This window comes from Amblyomma maculatum, chromosome 10 (genome assembly GCF_055883805.1).
Source record: "Amblyomma maculatum isolate TAMU_Amacu chromosome 10, ASM5588380v1, whole genome shotgun sequence".
NCBI classification, from domain to species: Eukaryota; Metazoa; Arthropoda; class Arachnida; order Ixodida; family Ixodidae; genus Amblyomma; species Amblyomma maculatum.
Genome location: NC_139353.1, coordinates 145201915 through 145226488, shown reverse-complemented (window position 1 = coordinate 145226488; position 24574 = coordinate 145201915). Strand labels below are relative to the sequence as shown.

At 45.3% G+C, this 24574-nt stretch overlaps 1 protein-coding gene across 1 annotated transcript in view; it reads right to left on the bottom strand.

Moving 5' to 3' along the window:
• Positions 1–8813: 8813 nt before the first annotated feature.
• The window catches only part of LOC146177637 (putative aminopeptidase PLBD2), a 60323-nt gene continuing 44562 nt past the window's right edge, over positions 8814–24574 (bottom strand). The window contains exons 8-11 of the mRNA XM_084581605.1: positions 18850–18921; positions 17394–17546; positions 10019–10178; positions 8814–9096 (exon numbers count right to left, since the gene is read on the bottom strand). Coding sequence (XP_084437731.1) covers positions 8893–9096; positions 10019–10178; positions 17394–17546; positions 18850–18921 — 589 coding nt within the window. The 3' untranslated portion in view covers positions 8814–8892. The remainder of the gene's footprint in view (positions 9097–10018; positions 10179–17393; positions 17547–18849; positions 18922–24574) is intronic.

Here is a 24574-nt window from a genome sequence, read left to right as displayed (position 1 = left end):
GGTCATTCTTTAATTTTTTTAGGCGCGATAAGAACTCTCGTAGGGGAGGCGGCGTCCTTCTCGCTATCAGAAAAGAATTTATTGTTGTTCCAGTCACTGTTACTTCATTTCTCGAGTGCGTTTTAGTCTTAGTGCGGTGCGGAGCAACTAACATTATAATCGGTGTTTTTTATCGTCCCCCCGATCTAGTGACTGGCTTTCCGCAAGAATTTTCTCGAAATCTAAGTGAGATATGTACGCGTTTTCCCAACAGTAAGTTGATCATCTCCGGCGACTTTAACTTTCCAAGCATTAACTAGAACTCATTAGCCGTCCCTCCCAGTAACACTGAAGCTCATGCTTTTCTCCACTCCTGTCTTGATTTTTCGTTAACGCAGCTCGTTCATTGCCTACGCTATCCTCAACTACTTCTGCTAACATTTGTAATTGTGTTGTCAACCGATCCCGACATCTGCTCCAACTTAAATCACCTGGATGGGCTTTCTGACCATGCCATTATAACTGGCAATCTTTCTTGCTCTTTCAACTAAAAGAACATAAAAACTAAACAAATCCAATGCTACAATAAAGGCGACTATGTGTCTATTAATAATAAACTGCATCTTTTTTCCCTGGAGTTCCTGGATGATTTGTTATCTCGCTCTGTTGAAGAAAATTGGACACTTTTCAAAGATATCCTCAGTGACCTTATCAATAACTTCATCCCAATAGTTACAACAAAAGAGAATAAATGTGCACCTTGGTTCAACCAACAGCTTCGCCGACCAAGCAATAAAAAGAAGCGCCTTTACAGGCAAGCAGATAAGAACAATCCTTTGAGTGCGTGGAAAAAATACATGAAATGTGATAAGCTTTACCAAACCTCTATCAAGTCAACCAGGCGCCGCTTTTTCATTAAGGACTTATCATCTATGTTATCAAATAACCCTCGCCGTTTCTGGAAAGTGATAAACCCAAATAGCAATCCCGATATAATTCTTACATATAATGACTGGATTCCACTTCCTGAAGCCCACTGTGTTCAGCTATTTAACGACGCGTTCTCTTCCGTTTTTACTAATGAAGACACCTCGTCAGCGCCAAGCTTAAATAATTTTCCGCACATATCAATGTCCGAAATATTAATCAGTCAAACTGGTATATTATATGCCTACTTAATAATGTTAAGATTTCTACCAGTTCTGATCAACATGGCTTCAATCATAAAATACCCAAAAGCACATCGCACTCCATTTGTTCAATAATAACTGCTCTGTTCTCTCAATCATTATCATCTGGTCTCATACCTCATAACTGGCGGGTTGCCAAAGTAATACCGATATTCAAAACCGCTGATCGTTCTTCTCCGCTTAATTATCGCCCTATCTCACTAACGAATACTTTCTGCAAACTTCTTGAACACGTCATTCATAGTCAAACTTTTAAGTACCTGGAAACCAATAACATAATTTTCAAATACCAGCACGGTTTTCGCAAGGGCTTCTCTTGTGACACACAACTCGCCGGATTCGTTCATGATTTGCATTCATCCATTGATGCTGGTGGTCAAATTGATGCCGTTTTTCTCAATTTTTCAAAAGCTTTCGACCGTGTTCCTCATCATAGGCTTATACTCAAACTAACTCAGTTGAATATTCACCCTACTGTCGTTATTTGGATTGCGGACTTCCTCAGCGCTAGACTTCAGTTCACCTCCATTAATAACTACAACTCCACTCACTCTAAAGTCACTGCTGGGGTACCACAGGGGAGCGTCCTTGGCCCACTCCTTTTTTTTAATATATATTGATGATCTACCCAACTCTGTGTCTTCTCGAATGAGGCACTTTGCCGATGACTGTGTAATATACCGAAATATTTCTTCTATCACTGACCAACAATGTTTGCAAACTGACCTTGATGCAGTTACCGCATGGTGCACAGCTTGGCTTATGCCACTTCATACTTCCAAAACTAAGCTTTTGTCTTTCACTCGCAGCGCTCGCATTCCCACAACTTATTTTCTAAATAACAACTCTGTAGAACTTGCTACTACCTACAAGTACCTTGGAGTTCATATGCAATCTTACTTAACATGGCACAACCACATTAATATAACTTTAGCATCCGCCAACCGCTCACTCGGCCTTCTAAAGCACAACCTCAGACAGGCTCCCCCCCACCTGAAGAAACTAGCGTTCCTCACACGCATTCGTCCGAAGACTGAATATGCATCAGCCATCTGGAATCCTGAACAAGCCTATCTCATAGCTAACATTGAGTCCTTGCAGAACCGTGCTGCGCGTTTTATTTATTCTGACTATTCACATACTACCAGTGTCACTGCCCTAAAAAATCGCGCCGAATTAGAGGACTTGTCTTTCCGCCGCAAACTATCCCGGCTAGCACTTTTCCATAAACTGTATCACCATACATCGCTCCACCACGATTTTTTCCTATCACGCCTTATTTCCACGGCTCGACCATCCGCAGAAAGTTAAGCGCATCAGGTGTTGTTCGTCTGCATTTGTAAAGTCATTCATACCACGCACTATCATAGACTGGAACGATCTACCAACACACATAGCCATTGAATCCAACGCCTCCATATTTCACGATCTCATCTGCAGCGACGTTGACATTTGAAATGTACTTTCTTTGGCAATATGTAAACACTGTAGTACGTTCATTTCTGTTATGCCTTATCGTTTTCTAAAACCTATACTTTGTATTCTATTGCTTTCTATAACATGTTTCTTTATTCTCTAGTGCTCAATTATTTTCCCATGTTATATTTAGCCTGTTTATTGTTCATTTGCTGTTTATAATGTTCTTGTTACATGTTTTTTTTTTACACGGACCCCCCCCCCCCTCCTAGTAACCCCCCTCCCCCTATGTAATACCCTCGAAATAGGGCCTTGAGGGGTATGTTGAATAAATAAATAACTAAATAAATAGCCCGCCTGACAGCATCTGGTCGTCGGTCTGCCCAAACCGAACTAGTCATGTTGCCCGCTTGAAGCCGTGTGAGCCTCGCACGACTCACGAACACGCCCAGAGGGTTTAGGCTGAGTAGGGGGGAAATGTCACGCTACTGACGACGAGGAAGGATTGTACTGGTGTGGCAGAAGAAGATGAAGAAGCTTTTGTGTCTGGGCGCTAGTAGACTTCACTTTGTCCCGCTGCATAGCACTGTAAATAAACACCCCTTTCTTATTTAAACGTAACAATATATCAGTAAGGGATTTTACATGAAGCTGGTGTCTGATTCGTTTGTCTATCATTTTTCTTTTAAGAAATGCTTGGAGGGCGTGGCGTCATCTGAGGAGGGAGCATTAGGCGGGCGAGCTCGGTCAGCCCGTCAGTCCCGTTTAATCCGCTGGGCTGAGCCACAGCGTCGCCTGAGGTCATACCTTTGTTTCAGTGTAGCGGCGCTCTCTGGACGGTCGTTTCCATTGAGTTGGCGTGGTGATGTCATTTTCGATGTCCTGCATGGTGGGTGAAGCTTGCTGGGTCCGAGTGTTGTAGCTGAGACTTGACCCATCCGTGATCGGGGCCTCGTCAACGTGGAAACCGGTGACGTACTGCCTTCCACAGCAGGCGTCGGTAGTAGGAACGGGCGGTTTGATGATGGGCAGGTCTGGTTATTCGGTGTGGGATCTCCTTTTGTTGTTCTGGAAGGTTTGTCGGCGGCTGGACGCGCAGTAAAATGCGGTGATCGTGGAGTCGGTAGCAGAGCTTGGCGAGGGGGTGTAGCTGTCTTCGTGAGTGTGGGGTAGCCTGAACATCCTGGTGGTAGGTTCTGCGAGGTACGGCGGCATTTCAACCCGGATGTCCGTCCTTGTTTGATCAGGTGCTCTGCTTCCTCAGTAGTCGGGAAATCTTCATCATTGTTTTGGCACGTGATCTCGAAACAGCTGGCCGGTATTCAGGTGCTTTGCTCCATGGAGAACTGATGGCTCTCATATGGTGAAGGCAGGTGGTTTCCCATGGTGCCACGCAGTTCTGTTAAGCACTGAGGAGGAGGTGTAAGATATTCCAGGCAAGCACCTAAACACCTCCAGAACTTGGGTGCCCTCCATCAGCAGTCAGAACTATGGTAGCGGGAAAAAATAGATTCCAAGTTTGGCACATGCAAACAACAACCGCAGGCAAGAGCACACGCTCTGATTTTAAACACTCCATTCACGGAAACCTAATTGTGACTCCAGGAACGTGGTATACATGTTCGAGTGTGGCGAGTGTCAAATGCAATACATAGGGCAGGGTATGTTGCTGGGCGAGTTGGGTATTCATTGTCAGATAAAGAACGCTATAGCAGACGACGGACCAGGAAGAGGAGGACACACGCATGCGTGTGTGTGTCCTCTTCCTGGTCCGTCGTCTGCTATAGCGTTCTTTCTTTGACATAGGGCAGACCAAGAACCCCTTCCGAATTCGATTCAACAGCCATCGCGCGCACACTAAATCTCTCCCCCACCAACAGAAAAGTCACGAATTCGACAGACTGAAAGTTATCCTGCTCCAGAGCGGCTTCCATAGTAACCGCGAACGGGAACAACGAGAATCGTACCTAATTTTTAAATTTAATGTCGTACAGGCCGGTATAATTGAGAGCACTGGTATTCTTTCTGCACTTCAAAGTTAGTTACCCCCTAAATTCCTAAATTCCTCCCTCAAACTCACCCAAACTGCCAAGTCAAGTATACTGCCAGTAGTTCTAAGGAATGTCAGCCTCTCCCACCATACACACAATGAAGGCCACACAATACCTGCTTTCGTTGCCTACGGTCATACCTATTACCGCGCTTCCTTCCATGCGCCGCCTTTCGTTCTCTCCTTTTGTTTTTTTTTTAAACTCCCCACCTGCACTCTACCTGCACTATTTGGCACTCCCCACCTGCACCTGCTTTTCTGTTTTGCTTTTTACCCTAACCACCACTACAATACCATTGTATGACCCTCCTGCTAGGCCCGCTTTCCCTCTTTGCCCCTCCACCACCTGTTTTATTTCCGCTGTTCATCATTATAACCTACGCGCGTCGTTTACATTCGCACTCCTGATGAACGCTTGCTTCTGGTCAGAACGTCGAGTAAAACGAAGTGTTTCTTTAAATGAAGCGTCCACTTCGATATATATATATATATATATATATATATATATATATATATATATATATATATATATATATATATATATATACATCCCTGTTTTTTCCCCTGGGTTACGTTTTTTCATTTTGTGTTTAACTCCTTTTCATTTATCCTAAATTGTGTTAAGCTGGACAAAACGTTGCTGGTCCGAGCTCCCTTTCTAGTTTCTTTTTTTCATTTTTGTTTGTCAATTTCATTTGTTTTCATTTTTTTGTTTTTGTCAAGTTATGAGAGGATAAATAAAAGGTAAAAGGTCATCTTCATGAGTTTAAAACCACACCCGCGCGATTACAGTCAAATAGAAGATGACATTCGCGAGCATGAATGTTGCATCCGACCGACTGTGCTTGTTGACGCTTTCGTATACGGCCAGCCAGTTGTCTGCATCTACTTCGCCGAGAATTACTGGAATCGATATCCAGCACCTCCACCAAGAGATATTACTGTGAAGATCTACAAGCGAGAATGTTCCGCTCAATTAGGGTTGATGGCAGCTCAGTTCTGCCTACCCTTATCGTTGTCATTTTCAGGCAGTCTGTCCCACATCAACATCCTCTATCACCCGACCAGCGGATACTGCTAAGTACACTATTTTAAAGCCGGGATAAGCGGCAGCTTTTTTTTTTTTTTTAGTTTAGCGGAAACTGACCCTGTGAGAACTCGCGAAGATGTTAGTTCGCACGCATCTCTGCTACTAACCCGTCGGACCAGCCGCGGACGACAGCTGTCTCCTTTGTTGACCGATTCAAGCTCCCGTCACGGTAGGGGACCAAGGGCCGGCGCCGTCGCTTCGCGACACCTTTCTTCGGACGCGACTCGGAAGAACACTCACTTCCCATTCAGGCACTTCAAGGAAGATTAACCAATCAATGCCCATTTGTCTGGGCGCTTCAGGTGCCCCTCAGCTGCGTCGGCTTTTGTCGCCGAGGCATTGAACGCCCCCGCAGCGCTTCTCCGGAAATGCAGCAGCGACATTCCTGTTCTTCCACATAGACCGTGGGATAGAGAAAGGAGGACGAGCGCCAATGGGGAGAGGTTGTTAACGCTCGAGGGGAGAGAGTCTGCAGCATGCACGCTGCATTTTTATTTTTAAAGAATTGAGGACCTGGGTCCGAGATTATGGCCATCCCATCGGTGTTGGGTCTTAATCAACGAGTCTGATTGGCTGCGTAATTTTGAGGCGGATCATGTGAAGCGACCGCCCTCATATCTTTGTTTGTCGTTACCATGAAAAAGCGGCCATGAGACCCGGTTGAGCAGTTCTGTCCAGTCGAGCACAAGCTGGCGACTCCGTGCTCGGCACGTAGCTTTCCTCTGTGTGAGCTAAGTGGTTCTCTGTGAGATATATTTTGTGCTTGTGATGTACCCTTTTGCTAGGGTGCTTGCAGTTCTGTGTGAGGTCACCAGTGTAAATTGAGTTGTCATTTGTGTATATAAACTGTAAATATATCATCCCTCTTCGTTCAACTTCAAGACTGCCTGACTCGTTATCTTACTTCAACAACCTGCCTTACAGGAACTTGACATCACCACTATTATCAGCCTTTCTGGCAGCACATAGAGAACGGAAAGAATTGTATTGTTTTGCATACTACAATTAAGTGATAATAATTGTGATATTCAGGATCAAAGCGGTGATATTTATACAATCTTTAAAAGGTGTTAAATTATTGCGAGCGTTGTTAACAAACATCTCGCATTTAAATTCCTAGCAATGGTTGTAATTCGCGTTTTCTCCATGAGAGAATTTCGGTGTGTCATAAGAGCACGAAGAGTGCTATTAAACTTAGAGAAAGGTAGTTCCTCTGTGCTTTAAAGGGTACAAAAATTTGGTTTCCGCATTGAGGAAGAAGGCGTGAAAGGCCGAGGAGTGGACGTCGTCATACCTATCAATTGAAGCATCTTATACCGGAAGAATTACACCTCATTGCGTCTTGTCCCTTAAGTTGTATGAAAAGTGGTTGATCGCATCTGCTCTGTATGTACGTTGCGAGTGCCTTCTGCTTATTATCACGCAAGAGCTCTTTTACTAAACACGCGGCGTCTTGTGACTACAGCCTTATGAAGGTTTTAATGTCTATGCCAGCAACATCATATCTACAGGGTCTTGAATATTTGGGGGCTGGGATTTAAAACATTCCTATGCAAAATCTACTAACCCATTCGAGCTGAAATAACGTTCACAAAGTAGCAAAATATTGTCTACGTTATCTGATAAGTGATTCAACATCGGTACTTGCCTATATTTTCCGAAATCGAGAAAAAACTGCTCTCGGCGGCGTGCACAATTTTCGCAGAAGAGAGTCGAAAAGCTATTTTAACATGGTGCGTCATCTGTCGAGCAGTGAGACAAGCTCCATCCCGGCCGTTGGCGCGCTTGCCTCGCTGCCCAACAGATGACGCACCATGTTAAAATAGCTTTGCGACTCTCTTCTGCGAAAATTGTGCACGCCGCCGAGAGCAGTTTTTTCTCGATTTCGGAAAATCTAGGCAAGTACCGATGTTGAATCACTTATCAGATACCGTAGACGATATTTTGCTACTTTGTGAACGTTATTTCAGCTCGAATGGTGTAGTAGATTGTGCATAGGAATGTTTTAAATCCCAGCCCCCAAATATTCAAAACCCTGTACAATTGTGTTTATATTAGGCATGGGAACCGATTTGCGTACAATACCTTTAAGGTTTCCACTAGCTTTTCTGACGGTCTGTGGTGGTGCTATTGGGAAGCATTTATTGCAAAAGGAGAGGTTGCTTGGAGAGCATCTCGTTGTGGGCCGCTCCCCTTACAATACTAGGTGGAGTCCCTGATTCCGGTCCTCCATTGGTCTGGGCCACCACACGAGCTCGCTGGACCAGCGCTTGTTGTGCCGCTAGATCCAGGCAGCCGAGCAGGGCCGCCTCCCAGTCCTCTCGGGTAGGGGAAGGGGTTATCGCAGTGGCGGACATCTCTAGATTCTGAATTCAAGTGACCGTCACTTTCCGGTTCTGACTATTTTAATGCATTTATAGGTGGTAACAAGCCGCATGATTCCATGGCGCCAAATATGATGACAACATGATTGGCTGGCACACAGAGTGTGAGCCCTCTCTTTGGCACCACTCCCACGTTCTCGGCCTACTCTGGCGTGAAACGTTCCCGGATATTTCTATAAAATCCTCCCATATAGTCGTAGTCGTCAACTGCCCCGAACAATAAGGAAATTTCTGAATTTCACAATTAACTCTCTATATTCCAGCCATCAGCCGCAATAGAAGGTCGCCTGTGCAGAACACGAAAATATGTTTAGTTTAAGGGTTCAACGTCTCTGAGCAACTAAGAGTACGAAGAAACCTCAGCGGAGGCTCAAGAAATTTGGAACGTTCGGTTCTTTAATGTGTTTGTGCCCTTTACCATAGCACACCATACTGCCTACTAACGCTTCGCTTTCATCGAAGCGAGACTACCGCCGCAGACCTAAACCCTTGGCTCAGTAGTCGAGCACCCTAACCACTGAGCAACGTTCGCGAAATATATTTAGGGCGTGTGTGGATGACTGTATAAACCCATTCAGACGTTAGGGTGGAACTGATTTTCAGTTTGAGGTGCGCAATAGCTGTCAGTATCTAGTCAAACAGCAGAAGCTTTAAACTTAACGAGCAGCGACTGAATAAGCGTGAGAAGCACGAAAAGGCTTTTTTATTCGAATAGGTATAGCTGTATTCGAGATTGTTTTCAAATACCAACATAATGGAAATGATCGTCTTGTGTGCAGAATTTCAGGCGAGAAGAGAAGGTTTTTGCGATGCACGTCTTGCGGGTTCCCAGTTGTGAAGAACCGGCCCAAACTCCCACTTGTCGGGATGACCTGCGTGGCTATCCTTTAAACCACTGGTACTCCACTGGAATGGCGGTAGAGTCTTCCACGTGGGTCCGCTTACGGCGACAAACTCCAGCGATTTGGCGAGAATATGGTCGGTTGCCTGGCCAGGAAGAAAAATGGGAACCAGCATTCTTGTAAAATCCGAAACGAAGCCAATCCATACGGCAGCTGTTTTCAGGCACTGTTTGTTTTCTTTGTAAGAAACTACAAACGGTGTCAGTGCTACACCTTGATGTAATATAGGTGGACGCAAGTGTTATTTCCTGTGCTAACGACGCTGGCGGGCATAGCAGAATATTTTGCGATTGCAGCTTTCAATGACGAGACCAAGATAAATTCGTTGTAGTCTAGCATACCGGAAACCTTTACGCTGTAGACAAGCGAATCGAGGAGAAAAGGAACTTAAAGGAAATCATGGTGGGAATGCCTTTAAGCGTATTTTGTTTCTTTATAACCAGTCTTGTATGGCCTCAGAGTATCTACATTATTTGGGGACTCTCACCATTAGTCCCCTTTTGCACCCACAAATTCTCTTTGACTCATATCTTGAATGCTCCTTACACTTTCTCTTAGGCAACAAAAAAGTTATCTTGGTCTCAGCCGGTATAAAACTAGCTCTATTGTGGTTACGCCTGAGAGGGAAAGCATTTAGATGTTTGTTTATTCTTAGCATCTGTCATTACCCAATCAAAACTGTATTTTATACACTCGCCCATCCTGTCAAGCATCGATTGCCTCCACAAAGCTGATATCTTTTTTTCTCGTGCACCGAAGATTTCGAGTTATCAATTAAGCCCAAGTATATATACGTTGAGTATAGCCTTATTCTAGAAAATCATTGCTGTAAGTCGCTTTTTTTCGTGATTCAAAAGGCCACTTGTTTTGTCTGTAAACCCTTTAGTATTAGCTTCGATGTTCTGATTTTACTGCGCATGTTCTACTTACATTCTACAATATTGAATGTTTTTCCCACAATTCACTCCGTAATGCGTTCCGAATGAAGGCAAATAAAATGCGATTACCTTCACATCGATTCCGCCCACTGCTCGTGGGTACATCTCTGGTAGGCCATACTGGCCGTTCGGGTCGATCAGGTCGTAGCGTGCATTGATGGCGAACACAGGGTTGTAAGGCGGGGTACAATTGCAGCGTGACAGCGGGTCATTCTTGTAGTCGTTGTATCTGCGAGGAGAAGCAATAGCCGTCTCTATCGAAAACGTCAGAGCTTGCTTTTTTTGCTGCGGCAAAGTATGATCCAGGAACCACTCTACAAAAAGGACGCAATACCAATCACCTTGACGATCTCTTCCTCGGATGACATTCCCAAAGCACCAGCGGCAGCGACACCACGCTTTCCAAGTTTTCCATTATTTTGCCTGATATGGCCGATTTACGATGCCAGCTATTTGTAAAGTGCGCTACCGTCATTTGGGTGAAGTGTGCCATTTTTTTTCCATATTTACGAACTATAGGTCCTCTGACATGTTTGGTACAGCCTTATAATTGGAGGTGTTGATTACGAGCGACGAGCTTGGGTTCAAGCTGTTGTGTTTACGAAACCAGAATGACTCCGATGATTACGGTACTCCGCAATGCCATTTTGACCGCACTTCTTAACGATTTTGTTTTCTGCGGAATTACATGCAATCAAATTATTAGTCCTGTAGGTGCAAAGTTACACACCTCAGTTTTTTTCTCACAAATGCTAGTTCTCCAGCCTAGACTATGTTCGCAGTCCTGGAGTGTGATGTAGCAGTGGTTGGAGTCAATAAATTGGAGGGTGGTAGACCTTACTTATTTCAACAATGACAGCTCTACAAAATGGAAGTCTGTACTAGTTTTGCGAGGTCGTCAGAGTATTGAAAGATGATACGAAAGAGAGGGGCAGGATGTTTGCTTAAACGTGGTATGGTTATCTCGTTCATTGAATCTTAATTAAAGTCACCAATGACTAACGTCTGTGTGGATGTATCATCATCAGCCTGACTATACCCACTGCAGGGCGAAGGCCTCTCCCATATTTCTCCACTTAACCCGGTTCTGTGCTAGCTGCATCCACTTGACCGCTGCGAACTTCTTAGTCTCATCCGCCCACCTAACTTTCTGCCGCCCCCTGCTACGCTTTCCTTCTCTTGGAATCCAGTTTGTTACCCTAAGCGACCATCGGTTATCCTCTCTTCGCACTACATGTCCTGGCGATGCCCATTTCTTCTTCTTAATTTCAATATGAATATGAAGATGTAAGTGGCGCAGGAAGTTTTCGGTGTATACCACAAAGCTGGTATCCAAATTTGCGTTACGCAGTTCACCAGCATCGCAAGCAATAAAGAATTTGATAAGGTTTCCAGGCATTCCCTTACGTAGCGTAGTAGCCATTCCCGTAGATATTTCTTTGCGAGCGCCCCGCCGACGTATCGGCAGTCTATAATTTCCAGGCACTGTTTGGGTTCCATTCAGGATTCACCAAGTGCCGTTTGAATTGTTACGCTGAAGGCCTTCGAGCAATACGGGACGTACGGGATGTCAGGGGCACCGTGTCAGCATTCAGTCGTCTCTCGCTCTGCGCGCGCATCACACCACTTTGCCTTCTTTCCTAACATAGCTTTTACTCTTCTTCGCAGCCGGTTGCATTTCCCCCTGCGCAGACGAAGCCCGCCGGGCGAGTTACCTGGTCTCACGGGGGTGGCAGGGCTGCAGGGCTTCAAGCGTGGGACGTGCGATAGTTCTGTCGTTTTTGAACGACGACCTGTCACAGTGAGGCGTGCAATCTCGTAAGTCACATTACTGATGCGGGTAATAATACCGTAGGGTCCATCTTAATGGGTCAACAGTTTCTCGTGAAGGCCACGACGTCGTAGCGATCGCCAAAGCCAGACAACATCACTCGTAGCGTATGTAACGTGCCGAAGGCTCTCGTCGCAGAGTTCCTTGAAGTGCTCTTGCGAAGCAATGGTCCGCAGGCGCGCCTTCGCCGAGCTTCTTCTGCAAGGTACAGGGTCTCGGCAATACAGGGTTCATCACTTAGTGAAAATGGCAATGCGGTGTCCAGGGTGCAGCGTTGTGGTCAGAAGAAAGAAACGCTATACCCTGTCGTTTCATGAGTCGCTGTATTAAAAGCATATGTAACAAAAGGCAGGATTGTGTCTCAGTTTTTGTGATCTGCGGCTATTTACCGTTTTTGCCAAAATTAATTGAGCAGTCCAGCTGGCCGGCGGAGCAAGCGCTCGGCGTGGCGGTCGCCGTCGGTGAACGCGGCTCCCCGGCTGTGAGTAAGTTTGCTGACGTAAATCTGCTCCCTCGCTATCTTTCTTGGGATGATAAAATGTGAGCGGGTAACATGTGCTATGTACGATTCTGTGCTAGACAGACAGCTCTGTAGACAAAAAAGCACGCTCAACACTGATTTTGGGTTGTAATAAGGGACGGTTGGTGTCGTGAAGCTGCCTTGCGTGTTGAACGCCTTGCGTGTTGAATCCCAGTAGACAGCTTCCGTAGGTGAAACAATTTGGGAAGTGGTTATTTTTGTCTCGTTTCTAATGCTAGTGCAGTGAGACAGGACATGACAGAAAGCTCGTTTTAGTTTTTCCCGCGATTCCGAGTGTTCGATGATGACGCTTCGCTAAGCTAGATACAAATGAAACTTAGGCAATATTTTCCGCAGTTTCAAGTGCGGCTATTCCTCCCAAAGTAATGAGGGAAATCCTTTAATGTCGCATTTACCGCCGCTTGTTATAGTACGAAGTGCGTAACGGTTTTCGTGTTTGCAACGCCAAACTGGATGCCGAAAATCTGAACAGAGATTGCAACTGCCTCAGAAATATTTGGTAAATAGCGAATGAGTAATGTAAATGTTCCCTAGCATGTGATCCTCCAAGAAAACCTTGGTGTTGCAAAGCTGCCTAAGAAGAAGCTTTTCTTCCACTTCCACTTTCTTCCATTAAAATTTCTTCATAAGCTTAACCTTTTTGCGGTCAGGGAGTTCAGCAAAGGCGAGAGTGTCAAGTTTGCAAGCTTGATCTTGTGTTGTACTTGAAGGTGCCATTCCAACAACTTATTAATCAAGTTACTGATGCACCACTCCGCCAGCGGGCGTTAATCTACCAATCAAGTCGTTAGGTAAGAGCTGGTGAATGCAAAAATAGTTCGCAGTCCAAATGCCGCATGTTCAGATTATCTCCATTTCCAGAACATATTGTAGTTAGGTTGGACGCATGGTGTTCCCTCATAAAACAAAAGAAGAAAGAAACGGCCGCACTCATTCAGAAAATGGGCGCCGCGTTTTTGAGCCGTGGGAATGACATTTTTCATGCGATCGCTCATTTAACAACGCGAAAACCACTACGCACATATTGTACGTTAGCAAATAGCGGGAAATAAGGTATGCAGCAAGAGGGGCTCTCGAAACAGCTGGAAATCGTTTTTTTTTCTCCTTCAGCTTACCGGACCGTCACAGCTAATTCGGTAGTGGTCACAAGAGACGATTAGTAACCGCAGGAAAAAGCGCATCTAGTGTTAGAGATCAATTCCTCGCATTACTTTCCCGACAATCCAAACGAATAGAAAAGCATGTACTTGTCCATTCGTTACAACTGCGGGAACACTGTACCTATATTACACGCGAGGACATTCTAACGAAGAGCGCAGCTTAACAGCGCAAACCAAAGAGAAGGGTTGAGCGAGTTATGCTACATGGAGCGCCTTTGCTCAGCAGCGCAGCGCTCCAAAGGCGCCAAATCAGGCAATGCAAATGATGCTCGCTTACTTTTTATCATTCCAAAAAGGAGAGCGAGGAAGCTTGTTTATTTCAGTCTGCTTACACTTGCCGCCGGAGAGCAGCGGCCGGCAACGGCGACGGTAGCGCCGCAGCTCGGCCCCGTGCCTGCTCCGCCGGTCGGCTGGGCTGCTCGGTTACTTTTGGCAAAGGCGGCACATTGAAAGCATATTCGTCGAAGTCCTGTCAAACCGTTCGTTTGCGGGTGGTAGGGTATGGAATGGCTAAAATGCGTTGCACATGCACCCAGGAGCTCCTCGACATCCGCCATGAACTGACGGCCCCGGGCACTTATAACCCACGCTGGTCCATGGCATAAGATCACTGAGTGGAGCAGAAACAGCGAGACTTTATGCGTTTAGGTGATGAAAAAGCAGCCGTTTCGCAGAAGGAAGTAAGGTAATCGGCACAAACAAAAATCCAGCGGTTCGCAAAGCAAGATTTTGGAAATGGATCCAGTAAGTCGATGCCGATTTGCTCAAAGGGTACGCTGGGAGGTGGCAGAAGATGCAACAGCCCAGCGGGGGCAACTGCAGGATGTTTATACGACATTGCGTGCAACGGGCCACATATTTGTGAATGGTCGATCGCATTTTAAGCCAATAAAAGCGTTCTTGGACGCGGCGGAGCATCCGAGCTGACCCGAGATGAGCAGAAGTGGGGTCGACCTGCAGTATACGCGCAAAACAGACGAATGAAGGCTTTGGGGAAGTAGTAAGCGCGGGCCGACGAATAGTTCCCCTTCCGCAGGACACCATCACGTACACGAAAGCGGCCGGTATCCCGACGGGTCTGTGGGGCGTAGTAGAGAGGCTTGAGGCCCGGATCCATTTGCTGTTCCTATTTAAACACTTCAAGGTCCGGAAACTCGACAACCACAACCGAAATATAGCCGTCGAAGTTGTCGTCGCACTCAGTGGTGGCTAGGGGAAGACGTGAGAGACAGTCTGCGTCGGCAATGCGTTGGACGCTCTTATACATCATCTAGAAGGTGTACTCCTGGAGGCGAAAGACCCATCGCGCGAGATGACCATTACGATCCCGAAGGTTTACAAGCCAGCAGAAAGAGTCGTGGTTGGTTACGATGCTGAATGGGCGGCCGTGTAAGTACGACCGAAATCCCTAGACACCGAATACCACTGCTAGACATTCCTGCTCAGTGACCGTGTAGTTCCGCTCGGTCTTGCGTAAAGTACGTTTGGCTTATGCAATAACATGTTCTTGCTCATTGCAGCGCTGAATCAAAATAGCCCCAGTGCCCACGCCACTCGCAGACTCGCATCCGTAAGAACTTCTGTCGGCGCAGCAGGATCAAAGTGGCGTAGAACAGGGTGCTATGTCAACAGAAACTTGAGTTGACAAAAGGAGGCCTCACATTCGGACGTCCATTCGAAAGAAGCGCCTTTGTGTAGCAGACTCATCAACGGGGCGGAGATATCAGCAAAGCGCTGTATAACACGACGATAATAAGAGCATAACCCCCAAAATCTGCGAAGCTCTTTCATAGTGTGGGGTGGCTGAAACTATTCGACAGCTGCCGTTTTCTGAGGATCAGGTCGCACTCCATGTTCATCAACAAGGTGTCCGAGCACCACTGCCTTCCGCTCGCCCAACCAACACTTCTTGGAATTGAGAGCAAGGCCAGCGTTACGTAAACAGTCCAGGACAACAGCTAGGTGTTCGTTATGTTCGCTAAAAGGCTTTCCAAAAACAACTACATCGTCTAGATAACACGTACAAATGTCCCATTTTAAACCACGAAGCACCGTGTTCATAAAGCTTTCAAAAGTTGCCTGCGCGTTGCAAAGCCCGAAGGGCAGAACATTGAATTTAAAAAGTACGTCTGGCATGACGAATACCGTTCTTTTCTTTATCATCGGGGTGTACAGGAATCTACCAGTATCCGGATCTTAAATCGACGCAATAAAAATAAAAGGCGACAGAAAGGCAATATATGGCGTCATCTATGAGAGGGGGCGAATACACGCCTGTGTTGGTGATGGCGTTTAGACGTCGATAATCTACGCAGAACCGCCACGTATTGTCCTTCTTGCGCACCAAAATTACAGGAGCCGCCCAAGGACTGCAGGCTCCTGAATGACTCCCTTGTGACGCATTTCTCGGAATTTATCGTTAAAGGGACACTAAAGAGAAAACTGAAGTGGGCTTGCATCGATAGAATGCCAATTCCTGATTACAAAAAATCAACTCCTACTGAAAGCAGAGATGTTATAAGGTAGTAAAGAGGAAGAACAGAAATACAGGTATCGCCGCCACATCCGAAACTCGCAACTACAAATCACGTGACGCGCTAGGGATCCCGGAGGCTGAGAAATGCGAATTACGTTGCTCGTTTGAATGCGGTCGTAAGTTTTGTCTCGAATATGATAACACATTTTTATCATACGTAAACGACGGCGAAAAGGCAACGTAAACGTTGCAAGGCAAATACAAAAATATAGTTGGAGCCGCCGCAGGCGCCCACTTCAGTTTCGGTCATGTTTCGGCTCAGGCATTTCGTGCGCACTCGGATAGGTTCAAGTTTGGACCTGCAGCGCCTGAATAACGAGCTTGGAGCAGCAGATGCGTCTGGCTTGTTCATATTTGAGCATTCGGAGGCGCGAGCGAGCGAAATTCGCTGCCGCCGACACGCTCCTTCGTCACACTTCTGCGCCAACATATCGCCGCCGTCGCCGCTTCGACTGCGAGCTCCCGCTAACCTTCACCTGACTTTTCGACTGCAGCTACGTACTACGTAGTCGGAGGGAACAGTTTGAATTTGACCGGCGAGAACAAGAAAAAGCCTCAACTTCTTATCGCAATATCTCGCCAATTACTCGATTTTTTGCTGCCGGATATGCGGCGACAGTGTCACCAAATGCAGTTTATTAGATTTTGATAGCATCTTTGGGTGTCTTTAGTGTCCCTTTAATGATCTTGTTCTCGGATGCTGATACTCGATAAAACTTGTGGCGGAGTGGTAGTACATTATACGCTCTTTTATATATTATAAACTCTTTTCACAACTCAGATGCCCATATCAATATCAACGGCTTATTTTTAAGGGATAAAGTCATCTACGTGCATGAAGGACCATGAACTGAATGAAACATTTCTTCAGAGAAATTCACGCACCTGCTATAGTGGTTTTCGTACTACAGGCGTTAGGAATTTTTTATGCCCGGAATGTAACATGGGCGATTTACGGAAGACACATAGCTTTGTTCTGCGGAGAGCTACAAATAAGTACACCATGATTCCTTCTTTTTTCAGCGTCCAAAATGGCTACCTAGCCGCACGTACGCGCTCAAGAGCTCAATACATCGGTTCCGCATTGCGTCGCCTAGTTGGATGCTAACTAGTATTCCATTATTGCAAATCTAGTTTCCATTAAAAAGTAGCTCGAAACGTTAGATTTTGTTTTAGCTTATTGCCTTCCGTTCGAACTTATCAGCCAAGCACAGCTCTGATAATTCCATTTCACAACTTCAATACACGAGTAGAAGACGCAGCACGTATGTTTCTCAAGCGAAGAATCGGTACTTTAATATAAATGGTTATTCTAATATTGGCACGCACGGAAACATTTCATTGCGTAGACTGCAGCAGAATCGGCATATACGTACCCCATGTACTCTACGATGGAGTCCATGTCTTTCAGCCGCCCCTGGTCTCGCCGAAACAATTTGGCCCGAGGAGTGTCTTCGTAGCTGAAGAAGTCTCCGTACTTCGCCACTTTCTGGGGCTGCAGGCTGATCTTTTGTATATCTTCAAAGTAGCTGCAACAAGGATATACGGGGAATGCATGGGTACGAAACAGTGCCCTATTGCAATTAAACCGTATTCTTTCCCACGTTTATCGGCTGTCCTGCCCAACTGCCAAGCCCGACGAGACCCTTTGGACCCTGCCGACAGCGGCCGCATATTCACGGAGGCGAAATTGTAACATGCCCATTTACTGCTCCACGTGCGCGCTCGTTGAAGAAATCCAGAAGAACCATTTCAAAAGTGCTCTTTACAGCTGATATCAACCGTCCGCGCTGTAGTTTGCCAAGTGTTCGGGCTGCCGTACAGCGCCATCACAAGGCAAGCCAGAAGAAGTGCCACCTCCGCTCAAAGGTCGCTGCGTTATTGACAGAAAAACATGCTGGCGTGCCTCCACGCAGGAAGAAAAATTATAAATCAGCAGTAATAACCAATATTATTGTTCTAATAACCAAAATAATATTATTATTAACTAACAATATTTCCCACCGCCAAACTAAATAAGTTCCCATGCTCAATGGCGATAGTCTACAAACTAAATGCGTTGCATGTCATGGACTGTTAGCCACGACTCGGCATCAAGAGCTAGATAACCGTAGGATGTAACACTATTTTTAAGGCTCATTAATAAAGTTTTCACCTACCTACCTTCGCCCGCTTTATGTTGCGGAAGCAACACTACGCTAGTCGGTGAGCCATTTCGCGGAGCCCCCGATGAGCCAAGCTGCGCATGCGCGAGGAACGAGTGACGTCATACGGAGCACAGCTGGACAGCCGCGTCGAAGCCGACGTGGGCTCCGCTGCGCGGGCCTAGCGCGGGTGATTCAGAGGTGCCACGGCCGCCGCGCCAGCTGCGCATGCTCCAGGAGAGAGGGACGTCACACAGTTCACAGCCGGCGCGAAGAGGGCCACCGCCGACTCCTCCGTGGCGCGGGGACTCAGAGGAGCCGCCGCCGCCGTGTTCGCCGCAGATGTTGCTTTCGCGATTCTGCTCAGGATGTCCATTGGTCAAACCACAGCCAATTTATACCGCGGTGTACAGGGCTTATATTTTATATACCTGAGAAATTTATTAAAAAATTTTAAACAATTCGTTTAGAGTGCCAACCATACGCTGCTTGACGAATAGAACACCCCGTGTGTTAGCATAAATAGCGGGATACGAAGGGTTAAGTCCCATCCTGTACTACTTTAGTACTTGGCTGGTAAATTATGTTTCTCAGCACGTAATAAGGCAGATATATTAGCGTTTAGAGTATAGTAAATTCTATTTTCTGTTATTTTTCATCTATGTCGATTCGAATATATTATACTTACGCGACGTTGTAGCTTGCCCAGTATGAGGTGCTGCGGAGTACATCAGTTACATCGGCGGATCTGGAGTTGCCCCTGAAATATGCCCAGAGTGTTAGAAAAAAATTGCCGTTCAAGTGTGAAGGCATGTAAAGAACTCATAACGTGACCTAAGCTTCCAGTTTAAGTACACGCCATAAAGCACGCTATTCATCTTGAGAGGGAAATATAGGACACGCGTGTTTTAATTGAGAAGTTGCGCATCGAAGAATTTTTATTTCGCGACTCGTAAAATTTTAATAGTGAACATAAGGTGCAATCAAAGCTCGCATTTCTTGGTCAAATATTTAGGGGAATTCCCCAAAGTGGAGTAGATTTGTGATGAGGGAGTAGTTACTGATATCCACCAAAGCGCCGACACACGGCTACAAAGGAAAGCTATGCTGTTTTCTCACAAACTTCGCAGTTACAAAAAATATAGCTACGAAGTTTCTGGGAAAGTTGTATAGTCTTCCTTTGTAGCCACATGACTGCGCTTTTGGTGAATGTCATTGAGTAATTACTGTCTCGTCGCAGTTCTTGCTGTTGACGCTTTCGCTGTCGATACAAAGGTTCGCCAATGATTTTCTATGGCACTGTTATGTATTTGATGGGAGCGAAGGACATCATTTAAAATGGAATACTTTTGCCGCACATAGGAATGCGGTCGATAGCAATTAGCTTGATCACATGTAGATGTCTTCAGAGCACCATTGTCCCCGAAGTGGCGGCATATAAGAGCAAAGTGACGAAAGCACAAAGGGACCTGGAGATAGTGGAGGTTGATGAGGGCCTGTCACTTATAAAATTCCTCTAAAGCTATCTCCCAGGGTTCCGCAATTCTGCCGCAAGAATTTATTTGATATCCACTAAAGCTAGACATGTAAGAGAATCGCTCTTTGGTTTCATTCGCAAATCTTAAAGGGGGCATGAAACGGCTAGAAAGGTCACTGACAAACGTTTTCAATGTGTAGAATAAATACTTCCGAGCATTCGTCCAAAGTAAAACTCCTTGGAAAAAATCCAGCTATTTATTATTAATTTTTAAAAACAGCGTTTTTTGAAATTCGCGGGCTGCGCCATTTCCGCGTGGCGGCGAGATTTGGGACTATTCTGCCGTGATTACCTACGTATCAAGTCATGAGAGTGACCAGCCACGACAGGTTGCCATTGGCTGCAGCCGCGACGGCCACTACGTCATGGACACACTTCCGGTAGCTGCGAAAGTCGTCTGCTCGAGTCCTGCAATGCATGCGTGAACCCCAGCTTGGCGCTTCGGTTCGCGATGGTAACCGAAAAGGTGGTGGCGTCCGACTGAAAGTGCGCGTCGGTGCAGGAGTTCGAAATGAGCACCAGCTGGTCCGATTTAACACCGTACCGATTAAATAGGCAGCATCAACCTTCATGTACCGACCGACGGCGCAGCAGCGTACTGTAGTCCCGTGTCCCGTCTCGTCTTTGCCGCATCGACGATTTGTGCGGCGTGTTGATAAATAAATGGAACGTGCGTCAAAAAAACGTCTACCCTCAGCTTCATCGCGAAGATACACAAATTCGCACCACTTACGTGCAGCACCGGTTGTCGCCAGGTTACCGCAGAGACGCCGTCCGCGAGCGCTGCGGCCGACGGCACTCCGATCGTGCGCTGCTCCCTGGTCGTCGCTAGGCCTTGTTTATTTGCGTCGAAGCCACGGCGGACGGCGTTTTGGAATCGTCCGCTTCACTGCGTCTCTAGCGTAGTCGCTCGCATGCTCATGTGCGCGATTCTTGCGTGTCGCTGCGAAAATCAGTGACAACCTGCGCTGCCTAACTCAATGTGCCGAGCTGCTTTGCTGATACTTTGCGCCGTCGATTCTGGCTCGGACGATGCCTACACATGAGATAAAACACGCGTTCACGTTACGCATTGGCACTTCCTAAACGATGTGCGAGAGGACGTCAAAAAAAAAAAAACACTACACTATCCTTTTTGTTAATCTCAATTTTAAGATTCGCGGACGAATAATTCGTGCTCACCTGTCATATCCGATATCCAAACTCTGTAGCGATTATCAGTCCGTGCTCTCGTCGATGATACGTACGCGTATACATTCCATTCGTTATGCACAAGAGATGTCTCTCGCCGACCATAATGAAAGCAGCTCCGGACTAAAAGCGACGACGACATATGTTTGCACGCGGGCAACTCACACGCTCGATCGTCTGCCAGCATCCATGCAGAGTCGATGCTATCGCGTCAACTCCGCGAGGGGTCACCGGCCGCCGTTGGTCAAACCGCAGAAGGCGGTACCAAAGAGACTGACCCAGGCAGCGCAAGAGAAGAAAGCAGTCTAGTAGAAAGCCGTGCTCGGCAGGAGTGCACGCTAATTTGCGCTGAATGGGACAGGGATATGAAAGGAAGTGCTCCCTCCGCGGCGGCCGCCGGTATGTGTGGACAGCAGCTTCCCACCTGCAGGTATGCGCTCGCGAACGACCCGAGTCGTTCGGGCTGCTGTCGCACACAATTCCGAGAGGTCAAGAAACTGAAGAAACCGGCGGCCGAGGAAGACAGCAGACAAGGTTGAAACTGTTGAAAGCTATGCAAAAGCTATACACGCAGACGGGACGGGAAAGGCAGAGACCGCATGGGCGACGCTCGGGGAAAACAGGCGCGACGACCGGAAGTCTGAGAACAAAGCGTCACCCGTCTTTTTTTTTTTTCTGGTGTCTCTGAGTGCTGAGTTAAGGGGAGCGAGGAGGAGCGCCATTTTTAATTGCCGATATCTCTGGTGTTAATGAAGCTAGCTAAAACATTCTTGCGGTGAATTGACCTGTGAGGGAGTACCTATCTCTCGACCGATTTGCTTTACCCCGTTTTAGGCATTGCATGACCCCTTTAACTTTGGGCGGACGCAGACAACCACAGTTAGTTGTTAGTGAACAAAATTGAATTACTCTTTATTAACGTCATGAAGGATGCAGAATATAGCACATTCTTTTTAAACCGAGCGACCAAACGTGGTGGTGGTGTCCTTATGCATGTAAAACAGTCACTTCAATGTGAATTGCTTGAAGAATTTTCTTTTATAACGCCAAGTACAGAGTGCCTTGCTGTGATATGTCAAAAATATCTGTTTGTAGTGATGTATCGTCCTCCTGAGGGCAATGTGTCAAATTTTCTCTCTCTCATCGATAAGATACTAAATTATGTAAACGAAAATAAGCTCGTGCTTATACTCGGAGGTGATCTGAATATTGACCTGTTAAATTTATCTACACTACAACACAATTTTGAAACACTCCTGGACTCGCATGGCTTCAACAACCTAATTAAATCTGCTACACGTGTAACAGCAAACAGTAGTACTTTGATAGACCTGTTTATAACCAACCAAGCCATACAAGATACTACTGCCGGCGTTCTCGTCTCACATATCAGTGATCACATGCCAATTTTTTTATTTAGTCGATCGACCCCTAGAAAGAGGGTAAAGAAACCGGACGTTTGCCAGAAAATGCAGAATATAAACGACAACACATTGGAAAAATTTCGCACTATTATCTCAGAAACAGACTGGGATGCAGTGTATTGCTCGCAAACGCCTGATGAAGCATATAATACTTTTTTGTCACTATTTTTAAAGTCTTACCTATCATCATTCATTTTAGTCCCTAAGCAAAAGACTAGCAAATCAAAGAAACCTTGGATAACGAAAGAATGCCTTAAGATGATAAAAAGGAAAGATAAACTGTTCAAAAAGTTCATAACCACACGAGACACAAATGACTGGAAGATTTTTAAACGCCATAGAAACAAAACCAATGCTGTGATACGGAATAAGAAGCGAGAATACCTTTTTAATCTTTTTCAGCCAGAGTACAACTCTAAACCGGATGTTTTGTTGAAAAATATAAACAAGATTTTAAACCGTTCTCTTACAGATCACAGCGTTTCCGAATTAACATTAAATGCCTCTCTGGTATCTGGTATTGAGTTGGCGGAAGCTTTCAATCATCATTTTGTCAACATAGTTTCGAGTTCACATCATTCTGAGGCAATAAATTGAATTAACAGAAACAGCGATAGTTTGTACTTAAGGCCGACAGATGAGAGTGAGATTCATGCAGAATTCATTTCTATGAATAATAGTACGGTTTGCGATATTGATGACATACAAATCAAGCCGGTTATATACGTTTTAGATTTGATCTTACCGCAGCTTTCGTTTATATATAACTTGGTCCTTTCAACAGGAACCTTTCCTCGGAAAATGCAGGCATCAAAGGTAATAGTGCTGTTTAAAGGAGGCGATAAAAATAACTTGTCAAACTACCGTCCAATATCTATTCTACCAGTTTTTTCTAAGCCTTTAGAAAAATTAATACAAACTAGAATTACTGCATTTGCTGATAAATGTTGTCTTATTACTCCCGCACAATATGGTTTTCGTAAAGGCAGATCTACTGAACTAGCTCTATTAACACAAAAAGAATTCATTCTACGAAGCTTTGAAAACAAAGAGTTAGTCGCTGGTATTTACATTGATTACTCCAAAGCATTTGATCGTTTAAATCATAGGACATTGCTCAAAAAGTTAGAAGTATACGGAATCCGAGGTGTGCCCCTAGACTTAATACGCTCATATCTGGAGCATCGTACACAAAGTGTTAGAATAGGCGAAAATCTTTCTTCCTCAAAGCGTGTTACTATGGGCGTGCCTCAAGGGAGCATCCTGGGGCCCCTCTTATTTAATTTTTATGTCAATGATATTGTAAACATTAGTGCAAGGCCAGAGTATATAATATATGCGGATGACACAACACTCTTATTTCGAAGCAATGACTACAACGAGCTTGTAAATGACATAAATGAATCGTTGAATCATTTGAGCACATGGAGCAAACTTAATTCATTAGAAATAAATGTAACCAAAACAAAAGCAATGTTATTTTCCGTAAGACAGTCATCGTTGCCAATAATGTCTCTAAATAATAGTATAATTTTTGGCCATGCTCCTATTGAAATCGTTGACGAAGTAAAAACACTCGGTGTTTATTTTCACAAAAATATGTCCTGGGATAGGCACGTAAATGAAACAATTTCACGCCTGTCAAAAGTAGTGGGTATATTAGCAAAATTCCATTTCTTTCTACCGGCCAAAATTAAGCTTCATATATACAATTCATTGTTCTTGTCTCAACTAAACTACTGTTTCCTTGTATGGGGTAAAACTACACAAACAAATTTAAATCGATTATATGTACTTCAGAAAAAGGCGGTCCGCCATATAGCTGGAGCAGACTACTATACTCATACCATACCGCTTTTCAAGAACTTTAGAATAATGCCAGTGACCCATCTCTATTCATACAACTTAGCCGTTCGCTACAAACAGCACATTGCTACCTCTGAATCTGCACTACTTTCCATCGCCAATTTAAGAGCACTTGCACGAACATACCCTTCACGTTCTACAGATACTTGGATTGTGCCTTTTGCGAGAACAACATTTGGCCAGCAAATGCTCGCATATCTTTTGCCCTCTCTCTTAAATTATCTTCTCCAAAGTAAAGTTGATATTGAAAAGGTTAATAAGAGAACAATACATTTATTTTTTATGTCACAGATGTAAATATGATTTGCTGTTTTCTTTCATTCTTTTGTATTTTCTGGATTTCATGCTGCATTCATTTTGATGGTATTCATTGGCCCTGTTGATATTTCATGTTG